The 12,019-nt window shown below is 49.0% G+C and overlaps 1 protein-coding gene across 2 annotated transcripts in view; it reads left to right on the top strand.

Annotated features, from left to right (window-relative positions):
* Window positions 1–12,019, top strand: part of ANKH (ANKH inorganic pyrophosphate transport regulator) — a 121,430-nt gene that overhangs the window by 85,709 nt on the left and 23,702 nt on the right. For both annotated transcript variants that reach the window (XM_045848203.1, XM_045848204.1), the window contains exons 4-7: window positions 1,325–1,408; window positions 5,848–6,018; window positions 8,084–8,218; window positions 10,209–10,301. In XM_045848203.1, coding sequence (XP_045704159.1) covers window positions 1,325–1,408; window positions 5,848–6,018; window positions 8,084–8,218; window positions 10,209–10,301 — 483 coding nt within the window. The remainder of the gene's footprint in view (window positions 1–1,324; window positions 1,409–5,847; window positions 6,019–8,083; window positions 8,219–10,208; window positions 10,302–12,019) is intronic.

Below are 12,019 nucleotides of genomic sequence, written 5' to 3'. Positions count from 1 at the left end.
AGAGAGTGGGGTGAAGGGACCCTGTTCGCAACGTCTAAAGGAGAAAGAGCCTAGTTAACATCCTGGCCGAGTCCATGATTTTGCTCTGATGCCTGCCCGCCCATCTGTATTGGGACTTTGCCAACTCACAGAAGCAGTGCAGTCACACAGTGAATTCATGGAACTAGGGACTCTCAGGGAACACGAATCACAGACTCTCAGATGCCCTGTATCCCACTTTCCTTCAGCTGCACTTATTTGCCACAGAAGAGTTTCTAACACTCAGTGTAACACAAAACATGTGGGATCAGTATCCTTTCCTTCCCTGTTTCATCTGCCAGTATCCTCCAACAATCCCAAAGTAAGAGACTTCTAATAAAGAGAAAAATAATGAACACTTACAAAGGGCAGGCCATCTCCCCAAACACACGCACACGCACACGCACATGCACACGCACAACCCTGCAGCATGGCCCTGATATATTGGTTGGAGAGAGCATATTTGAAAACCACAACGCTTATCATCCAGATGGCTTTTGGTCAACAAATATAGCCCAGAAGCTGTTATTTGCAAATGTTATCTTCAATTTGCATTTCTTTTTGCATCTGGTACCTTGGGACCTCTAAACTGAGGAAGGAAGGGATTGTAGCAGCTGCTATGTAGTGTTGACGCCGACCTAGTTAACGCTGATGAAATGTGATTTCTGTCAGTCCAGATCGGCCTTTCCAGGTTAGAAGGATGATCCTTAAACTGATCCTACCATGAACTTCAAACCTTCTCCAAACCAGCCATCCCCTGGGCTTTTCATTGTCTACACCCCTTACAGGACCATCCCTCTTCATTTCCCTCAAAGATACAAAGGGGCAGATCAGATCTCACAGGAACTGGAAGAGTCGGAAATAGTGGGGCCCTAATCAGTTCATGAGAACCTGTAATGATGGCAGCAACTCAGAACCAAGTTAGAGCCCTCATTATATATAAGATGCTTTATCTACGGAGAAGCTGCTGCTGTGGGATTCCAACTGCTCCCAGAGAGACCAGGTTCCCCCGTTCTTGATGTTCCTCCAGCTCTCCCACCAGGCACGTGGACCTAACCGTACACTAGTCTGCATACAGCTTGTGTGAGATAAATACTGTGCAGTCACTGATTCCACTTAAAAATCTAACATGCCTGTAGCCACCAGGCCAGATTACAGCCATTTTACCAACTGAAGATTTACCAACGTGCACTGCTAAGATTTTAGGAAGTATAGTCTATTTTAGGAATGTCCAGTACCTCACAGCGACCAGATGTAATGTGATACTAAAGGTGTACCTCATGCCAAATACTTTTCTTTCTGGCAGGCATGGACCCATGCTGGCATTCTCTTAAAACACAAGTACAGCTTCCTGGTGGGATGTGCCTCAATCTCAGATGTCATAGCTCAGGTACGTATGGCCCGTGTGTCAGTCAGCGCTGTCGGAGCCCTGTCCGGGTGAGCGCCAGAACTCACGGGCACCCCCGTCCATCCATTCACGCTGTAGCACGTTCCTGCCTGACTTGGATCAGATGTGGCTTCGGTAGATGTTTGGGAAAACAGACCTCCTGTGATACAAGCATGTGTAATCTTGCTAGAATGAGGGTTTTAGGAAGTTAAATTTAGTATCAGAGGTTTTGGCCTTTATTTTTAAAGAGCTTGCATGTGAAAGGACTATAAAGTCTCTGCTGGTACATTTGGGGGTGGTCACAGGGTCACTGTGCACTTGGCTGTGTGGACACTCGGCATTCGGACACTTGGCTGTGTGGCCTGTCACCCGGTTCTAGAGAGAGCTCTCAGGAATCGTCCTTAAATGTTGTTTGTCATGCTGTTGCCACACGGGGCTGCCATTCACGCGTCATTTCCCCACATTTAAAAGGACCAGGAAGCCAGATGCTGCCTGAGAAGAAGGCTCACTGTCCGCTGAGTTCAGCTCCTCGGGGTGTGGCACCAGCCCTGGTCTTCCCTTCTCCTTCCTTCCTTCTTCTACTGAGGACACTGCAGGAAACATTTCAGCAGAAAATAAGATCTCATTCCTATAATCTATAAGTTAGACTGAGTACCTACATTCAGGGATTCAGGAGCACGATGTCTTCATAGAGGAGGAGGTTACACCGATTTCTAAGCTCGCTTCCCAGTTCTCAGTTCTGTCCTCTGAATGCTTACGTGCACTTCGTCCTGGTTCTTCCCTGTCGGACACACTAGCCCTTCAGCTGTCTTTTTGAAATAACCTGCTGTTAGACTGTGGTCCCTCCCGAAAGACCGAGAGCCAAAGTTCCAGATTAATTGCACTCACTCTGTGGATCTCAATGAGAAGTAACTGAAACTCGCTCCTGCTGACTCGGCGTGCGTGCGCACAGGCGCGTGGGTGCGAACCTACAGCCGTTCTCCTGCTCAGTTTAAACTGGTCCTGGCCCTCGCCTGCTGGGAGGGCTCCCAAGTTCGGAATAACTGTGTCCAGTTAGTAGGAGCCATGAAAGCTGGATTCAGATGACGTCTGGTTTTGGCATACTTCTGGTGAAATAGTTATTTTAAGCCTTGCAGTCGGAGTTCCTACCACAATTTGGTTGGAGGAGTAAATTCGATTTTTGTTCTTAAGTGTTTTACCCGCACCCTCAGCTCCATTCCTCTTATGACCTGGAAGCATTTGTTAATTACCAAATTTGAGAATGAGTAAATAGTCCTTTGAAATACCACCGAGGCATAGCTAGCTAACAAGTAATCACCAGTGATAAAATGGAAACAGCTCATAATGCCTCGGCCTGCAGTGGCAACTCCCACTCTTTAAAAAGTTTACCAAGCCCATTGGTTTCACACAGCAGCACAACAAAGCTCTTGGTTTGATTCAAACAGGCAGTGCTTCTCTGTGCCACTGTTACTGTAATAGTTCTACATTCCAGTTACATTGCCAGAGGATTTATGAAAAATATTGCTGTGTTTCATTTCATGATCACATGGACATTCTCAGCTCACTCAGTATCAAAAGGAGACTTCTCTTGAGGCTACGGGACCTTCCCGAGACCTCCAGTCCTTTAACACTTCTGCCGTCACCGACCCTCGCCTTCCCAAGTCAGCTGGTCCAAGGGTCTGGGCAGGCACCTGGGAGCCACCCCAGAGCGACCCGCTTCACTCCTAGGCCTTTTCTGTTTCAGTCCTAGACTTTGTCTTCTTTCTACCTGCCCTCTGTTCCCCACCTCTCCTGTGCTCACCCTGGTGCAAAGGATCACGCCTCCCACCTGCACTACCTGAGATGCCTCATAACTCACCTCTACCTGTCTGCCCTGGCTCCTCCCCGTCCTTCCCCACTAGGCCACAGCGATCTGTTCTCAGTGTCATTCTGGCCACCTCGCCCCCAGTCATGGCCTGCACGGTGCTGAAGACCACGGGCCCTACTTCTTCTCAGGCCACGCACTGTCCTCTTGTCCCCTTGCTCTCCGCACAACCAGCTACCAGCCCTCCTTTCGGGGCCTCAGTGAGACCCAGCCCCCTTCCATGGGGGTCTCAGCCCGGATCCCTCTGCCTGCGTTCTCCCCACCTCCCTCCGACTCCCGCTCCCCATGCCCCACTACCCCTGCTGAGGTTGTAGGTCTCAGACCCACTCCACGTGGGGTGCCCTCCCTCACCCCACAGCTTGGCCCTCTTTCCTTCACGGGCCTTGTCGCACTTTGCCAGTGGACGCTCGCTGGCATCCTGTCTGATCAGCCTTCCTGCCTCTTCCACGAGACTTCCAGCCTCAAGATCACAGAGTCTGGGACTGTGTGCTATTTGTCATTGAGTCTCCAGCACCTGGTATGGGGCCAGCACATAGCAGGCTGTCACTGGGGAAGTCCTCACCACTGAGACAGCAGATTTCCCTCAGGAAGTAACCTGACATTCTTTGACGGCTGTGTCAGATGCAAAATCACCATTTGGAATTGAAATAGGAAGGCTTGAGGGTTATTTTAAATTGCTAAGTGATACAATCCACCACGAAGATGTAAGTGCTACAAGTATTGGACCACCTGGCACCAAGTCATTACAAAGACAGGAGAGGCTGACAAAATCTTCACCTTGACCTCAGGAGCATCACTGGCGGAACGCACCCTCCTGCCCCTCCATCCCACTCTAGCCCACTGTGTTCCTCAGGCCATTTTCTTGTTATCTCCACTCTTACTGCTTTGCCTGTGGTTTCCTGTTCCTTCAAATCCAAATCCTCCTCCTCAGGGTTACACAGCCGTCCTGGTGGCCCCAGGAGCCTTCCTGGACTTGGCAGAGGAGGGGTTGGTTGATACAAGCTTTGTCTCTAAACGTGATCATCTCAGTTAACACTGGAGGTTTGCTTACGTCCTATGTTACACTTGCTTGTAGACATGCTAGTCTGAGTTTGCACGTTAGGTCACCTTAGAGGCCTCTGATTCCTTAGAGAAATATATGGGCATATTGGCCCCGGCACAAAACTCAACCCTCTGATCCAAACACAGTGGGTTCTTCACAGGGCTTCACCAGTGGGTCTCCGCTGCCTGCAGTTAACACAACAGTTGTTCCACTGGGAAGCAGCAGTCACGGTGACAGCCCCGGGCATCTCTGCCCATCACTGGGCTCTGCTGTATCCCCAAAGAGCATGAGTGTGAATGTGAACGTGAGCGTGACTGCGAGTGCCACCCCAGTCTGTGACCACTCACATTGCCTATGCTGCTGACTGCCCAGTGTGACCACACAGCCATACAGTCCCTCTGTCCTGCATGCCCCCAAGGATGTCTGTGCCCGATGTCCATCTCATTCACTGGGTTGGAGAACGACCCCCTGGGCACAGGGTCAGCCAGTGCTGTAAGCAGGTCACCTCGATATCTAACACTTCTGTTGCCTCCAGAAGAGTTTCTCTGGATCACTCTGCTTTTCTGCGGCCACTGCGGCGATGAGTGTACTCGTTCAGTGAGTCATGCTCGGTCTCCTGCTTATTGTGTAACTTTCTGTCCCCACTGATTTCTTGCTAAGGCAGTGGTCAGGGTAAGCCTCCTTTGGTCAGGGTCACTCAGTGGTGGTATACTTCACATGCCTATCAGCCGGTAGATATTTGGCTATTACGGTTGATGTAACTCAGGCGTATCCCCCTCCTCCAGTGCCCCATTTTTTGCACTCAGTACACCTCTGTGGGCTTCAGAATGTGTGGGTCCCCGGACTCTGGACAGAGGCGGGGCTGCTTCTTGGATTTCTGCACAACAGGGAGGTTAGATGCATTGATACATTTGCTTTAGAGATTTTATTAGTATTTCTATCCCTCTTGATTATTTTCGACCTATTCCATTTTCATAAGTTAATATTTTTAATTTGGCTTGTTGTATAACTAATATTAGTGCTTTTGCAGCATTTTTAGGGAATTCCATCTTATAAACACTAACGTCTACTTTTCTGTATGCTGTCGTCGTCATTCATCACCACTCCATGTGTGTGCGTGTGCGTGTGCATGTGTCGGGGGTGGGGGGTAACTGAGGTCCTCAGGCGTGGAGTGCGTGTGTGCCTCAGCATCCAGCCTCAAGAGGGAAAAGCAGTGACGTATCTTTGGGGGTCTGGGGGGCCAGTGTTTCTAGATGTTTTTAGCCAAAACCTTAACCACATGTGTGGTTGCCTTAAAACAATCCTAGTGGTGAATAGAACAAAATGACTGTGCGCCCCCCCTGTGAATCCCAAATGTCTGACCCTGCGTCCTGTGAGAGCAGCATTGCGCCACGGCCCCGTTTCTGTTCCCTTCCTCACCAGCATTGAGGTTTTTGCTTAGAAACCCATGTCATCTGGGCCCAAGGAATTGGGCTGTGCTTCTGTGGATCGGTGCTGTCTTCTCCGCCTGACTCGTCTTGTCTCCCCCTCTCGCAGGTCGTTTTCGTAGCCATCTTGCTTCACAGCCACCTGGAGTGCAGAGAACCCCTGCTCATCCCGATCCTCTCCTTGTACATGGGCGCCCTGGTGCGCTGCGCCACCCTGTGCCTGGGCTACTACAGGAACATCCACGACATCATCCCGGACCGGAGCGGGCCGGAGCTGGGGGTACGTCCTCAGACTCGCTGACAGGCTGTCTGTACCTTCGAGGGGCATTGAGTTTGACCCCACCCTCCCATGAACTGAGAAATCAGCAAAATAAGCACACTCGCTGAGACGTCAAGTGCTAGGATGTGTTGGCAGGTGGAGAATTCACCAACTCTGGAGATCAGAGCAATGTTACAGGCCACTGACCTCTGTGAGACTGAAGCACAGTGGGTCGAGTCAGGCCAAGGGGTGCACACAGCATTTGTGGTTTTTCTTCCTCTCTATGGTCTAAAGTAAGTCATTCTACAGTCAGCCAAGATGGTAGCACCCATGGCTCCTTGAACTCACATTTGATTATCTTGGAGTTCCAGCAGGGATCCAGGCTTTGTCCCTGCCTTCTGTGTTGTCCAAACACAGTGGATCATTTGGGCACCTTCTATGGAGTGAGAAGAGCTTTCAGGCACCATAGGGTGACACAGGAAATGTTTAAATATGGTCTCTACTGTCAAGCAACTTTGTGTCCCACTTGACAGTAAAGACCAAAGCAGAAGCAACACATGTGGGCCCAAGCATAGACACAGTGGGAACACGAGAGCCCCTGAGCTGAGAGGAGGGAGTTAGTGGTGTGGGCTGAGGCGCCTCCCTGATGGAGGCGGGGCTTGGGCTGTGCCTCGAAGTGCAAATAAAATACAAGCAAGGTAGAGTAACTTTACACACGTGACCAAAGCTTCCTTTTCATCATAGGTGTACACAGTGTCTGATTTCTATGCGTGCTGATCTTTTCCACCATTAGGTGTCAGACATCATTTAGATTTATTTCCCTCTAGCTATAAGGTAGATACACGTGATCTTATGTATTATGTAGTCCTGAGTAAATTACCACCCTCCCCCCTCTGACCCCGCCTTTGGCCACATGTGACTTTCATCATGTCAGAACATTAATTGGATTGCCCACTTACCTCAATCCCAGGTCAGGCCACCAATAAAACCCAACCTAGTTATTTCCGCCACGAGGACAACCACATCAAATTGGTCTTAATGGTAATAGTCCATCTCTTGACATGCAGCCGCCAGCAAAGGGAAATAAATTAAAGTGGCTGAGATGGCCCCTTGATGTCACTTCTATCCTCATGGAGAATCAAAGCCAAAATTAAATACTGGAAGCCAGGCTTTAAAGATAGCATACATCTCTGCTGTAGAATCCTTAATAAGTCCCACTTTCTTTACCATGCCTTTATAATTTTTGCCCAGGCCAGGTGGCTCAGTTGGTTGGAGCTTCGTTCAGGACACCAAAAGGTTGCAGGTTCAATTCCTGATCAAAGCACATACCTAGGTTGCAGGTTTGATCCCCAGTCCTGGCACATATGGGGAGACAATTAATGTTTCTCTCTCACATAGCTGTTTCTCTCTCATTCTCTCTCTCCCTTTCTCTCTCTAAAATCAGTAAACATATCCTCAAGAGAGGATTTTAAAAACTGTAATAATTTTTTACTTTTAAGAGTTACCTGTTGGGGGGTTGGGGCAGGTGGAAGAGGGAAAATGGAGGATAAATGGTGATGGGAGGAGACTAGACTGTGGGTGGTGAGCACACAACACGATGTGCAGATGACGTGTTGCAGAATTGCGCACCTGAAACCTGTATAATTTTATTGACCAATGTCACCCCAATAAATTCAATTTTAAAAAAGAATAATAAAAAAGAGTTGCCTCTTACTGACGTGGCTTCTAGCCAGTCAGCCTAATGACTTAAACAAAAACTGATTTCCGCCTCTTTTCTCCGCCCATGGAGTTGGTTTCTACCTGGCTTAGAGTTGCCCTGTTTGGAAAACAGTGGTTTGGATTCCTCAGGCTACATGTGCGTTTTGATTTCACAGTAGCTTGCCAACTGTCTGAGTTCATTTTATTTTCACTGTACATTTTATTTTAATTCAACTTGGCTTGTCTGCAGAGGCTTTTCCTTTCCTTAGTTTTAAGTGTAGTGAATTGACTCACGATGGACATCTAAAAGGAAGGCTTTGTCTCTGAATTGTTTTTCCTGTTCTGCTTCCAGAGTTTAGTGAACTTTTGCCTCCATTTCTTGATGCAGGGAGATGCCACAATAAGGAAGATGCTGAGCTTCTGGTGGCCATTGGCTCTCATCTTGGCCACACAGAGAATCAGCAGGCCCATCGTCAACCTCTTCGTTTCCCGGGACCTCGGTGGCAGTTCTGCAGCTACGGAGGTAGGGCGGTTTCTGGCACTCGTTGTCACCTTATAAAGAATGGGGGCAGGGGAAGTGGATTACAGACTTGTTTCCAGTTCATCCGGAGAGCTCAAGTAATTCGGTGAAAAGAAATTAGATGACACGTGCACACTAGGAAGCCATGAGGGTCTCATTTGGTGACTTGCAGTCATGTAATTTTATATCTTTCTGAGCATGGAAGAAAATATCTCATTCATCCTTCATAATGATGGTATGAGGAAACTGAGGCAAGGACACAAAGTTAAAGACACAAAACTAGCACAAAGCTGGGCTAATATTAGAATCCAGATTTTCTGAGTCTGGCCCAGCGGCCTTTCCATTTTTCCACGGACTCAGCATGATGCCTCCTCACGACAGCTGCAGAGGACGATGGGAGAGGCGTGCGGCTGCAGAAAAGGTGGGAAGACACCGAGGGTGGAGGGTCAGCGCTTCCTTGAGGACCCACCTCCTGTCACCTGTTTTGTCTCTGCCTTCCTGCACTTACCACCCACCCCCTCAGGGCTCCGTGTGCTCCTCAGCCGTCTGCCTTCCTCCAAATGAGGAGTCCACTCAGACTCAAGAAATTTACCTGGAAACTGGCACCTACTCCAAAGAAAGAGTTGCCTCACTCTTTCCGTCTTCCAAGTGTGGTACGAACAAACAGAATGACTTCATCTGTTTCCTCCGCCGCCGCCCTCTGGACAACCAAGTCTGTCTGTGGAACGGCTGATCCTTCAGGAAGGCCGATGGCTGCTCATCAGGGCCCCTGTTTACACAGTGCCCTTGACCGCTCCATCAGCGCGCCTCCTGCCTGGGGTCTCCTGCCAGTTTCCATGTCCTGGGAAGCAGCGCATGTGGGCTTGGAAAGAGAAGCACATTAATCACCAGCAGATCGCTTTCTCTTGCCTCCGTTTGTTCCTGGAGTCTGTGTTTTGAACCATGCATGCCATCTTGGGTGGCTCCTGTAACCCAGCAGCTGTTTTACCTAAAGACTGCAGTGTAAGTTGCCCAGGACAAAAACTAGGACCCCATCACCTGTGTGCTAGAATTCTGCCTTTCCCTTAAAATACATAAGGCGACATGTATTAGAGCCATTTCTCAATTGACCTCAGTGGCGTAGAGACACAGCACATGGAGGATAGAATGGATGTTTATTGATCACCTACTTATGCGTCGGCATTTATGCCCATTTCACGAACTCCCCATAACCCTGTGCAGTGGGGGTTGTTATTCTCCTGGTTCTGCAGAAGGAGCAGAAAGGGAGGCCTGGCGGGTTCCTGCTTCACACAGCTGGTAGCTGAGGAAGAAGTTTGAATCCAGGTCCACCCAATTCCAGTGCCTAATTCCAACCCATTTTCGTGGAACAGCATGCTTGGCTTCCCGTAAGAAATAGTTGTTTAGTTTCCTTAAATTAAAAGTAATTGGGCTCTGCTGCCTGAACAAATTGGAAGAGAGTTGAGTCAGAAGGAGAGAGTACGCAAAGCCATCGGCAAACACAGGCTGACTGATGAGTCCCCCTGAGGGCCTGGATGGAGGCGAACAGGTGGACCCTGAGCAAAGACCATCCAGAGACGGTTCAGAATCACATGCTGAGACTAAAGAATTGGGCTGGCCTGGAGGGTTTGGTTCGGCTCTATAGAAAGAGCAAACATTCTGGAGTCTGGACCTGGGTTGAAATTTTGGCTTCTCAAGCCAGCGATCTGGACCTGGACCTGTGTTCCATTGGATTAGTGTAAAACAGGACCCATGGTCTCAGATGCTCTCCCGGGGTCCACTCATCCCACTCCCAGGGACACAGTGGAGCACCTATCCCTTCCTACCCCCACCCCAGGCTATCCTGTGGCAGGCCAGTGCATGTCACCCAGTGCCAAGTGACTTGTCAGCGGTGGCCACTCCTGAGACAGCTTGCTCTGTCAGAGGGCCCGTGGCAGCTACGGGAGATGCTCTCCAAGAACACTGATGCTAACTCTGCTGCCTCTTCCTCTTGCAGGCGGTAGCAATTTTGACAGCCACGTACCCCGTGGGTCACATGCCATATGGCTGGTTGACGGAAATCCGCGCTGTCTACCCTGCTTTTGACAAGGTGAGAACCTGTGCGGCGTGGTGTCTGAAACACACTCTTTAAAACTAGTATTTGATGGGCAGGGAACTCTGATGAGGAGCAGTTGGATTTTTCCCAGTCTCACCTCCCTTGGGAAGGTTACTTGGCACTGGGGATGTTGGAGGTGACGGTGGAATACTTCCCTCAGAGCAAAACAGAGGGAGATTTAAACTTAACTTGAAACTGAGCTTATAATGCCTCTTCAATCCTATTGAGAAGTTACTAGTTTGAAAACAGGAAAATATACTCTCAAAAAATGATACACTGGATTTTGTTTCTGTGGTTTGTATTCTTAGTGAAGCTAGTACTTACTGACTTCATAGTGGATACAAAGATACAGACGGGAACTGTGTGCCTGAGCTCATAAACGTACAGAAGTCTTGCGGGGGCGGCGCATGCGCGCTGAAGCTGTCTGTGCAGCAAGCGTGGGTCCACCTCGGTCTGCAGTGAGTTCAGCAGACTCACTGTAGCCGAGAGCCTCTGATCACAGCTGCTCTGTCTTCCGCTGAAGTGGCTGCTGCCCAGGGAGACACATCACCCTTTGGACATGTACCCTCTGTCTGGGTCAGGATCATCCTATAAATGTCTGGTACATTAAGCTTAATCATTTGAACCTAAAACTAGTAGCCTCTCTTCCTAAAACAAAGGTCTAGCAAAACAGATAATGTGCAGTGTTTTAAAATGAAAAACAGGAAAGAAGCACACAGCCTATCACTCATACTCTTAATAGCAACTGTTTGGCGTTGAATTTCTATAGAACAAGCTCAGAGCCATTGCCATGTAACTTTATCTTTTTTAAAAATTTATTTTTTAATTACAGTTGATATACAATATTATAATACGTTTAAGGTGTACACCGTAGTGATCAGACATCTGTGTACCATAAAAGTGATCAGCAGTATCATTTTTCCTTCTCCCAGCAAGAGCCCCGGGAAGGCAGGGAGAGGAAGCCTCTTTGCCAAGGATCCCCAGCCGATCGCGTGCCTTTGTCCCCACACCCACAATCACTCATGAATAGCAGCTCCCCTCAAAACACTTCTGCGATTGCCTCCACACAGTCTCATGAGAGACGGGGGAGTGGTGGTGCCCCGAACTCTTCACTGGGTGTGGAGCTTCCCCGACAGGCCACTGGGTGGACCCTCCACCTATTGCCAACATCCTTGCAACATCCAGATGCAGAGCGTCTCTTAAAAAGTGCATTTCACTTCTGCTTCCCAGGCCTTTGTAAGTGCACTTCAGAGGCGTGAGTCACTTGCAGGAGAGAGCTGACAGTCCGTGTGCGAGTGGTTTCATCCGATCTAAGGATAGAAATCACTGTTTTCATTTCAAGGAACATGTGTATAGACATAAATCCTAGAAAACCAAAATGGGTGTCAGTCCTCTTGCTAAATTTCTGGCTCTTGGAGAACAAGATTATAGAATGAAACTTGATGAGACTAGCAGGTACTAAAGTGTTGGAACCTCCTGGCCACGAAAGTCTCATCTGAACTCCCTTGAAATAATGAAACTTAACAACACAACACTATACAGTTTCGCTAGGAGCGGCCAAGGAAAACATCGTCTCGTTCACGATCACAGAGGTGAGGCGCTATGAGAAAACTCCCTTAACGAGCGTCCCTCAAGCCAGGAACTGGAGCGACTTACTCAGAGCCCTTCGGGGGCCTCACCCATTGTTTCCGGGCATTCCACCAAGCTACTGC

This window comes from Phyllostomus hastatus, unplaced genomic scaffold, assembly GCF_019186645.2.
Source record: "Phyllostomus hastatus isolate PE091 unplaced genomic scaffold, TTU_PhHast_1.1 phas_contig_58, whole genome shotgun sequence".
NCBI lineage: Eukaryota > Metazoa > Chordata > Mammalia > Chiroptera > Phyllostomidae > Phyllostomus > Phyllostomus hastatus.
The sequence above is the reverse complement of the archived record's forward strand: the minus strand, read 5'-3'. Positions and strand labels throughout refer to the sequence as shown.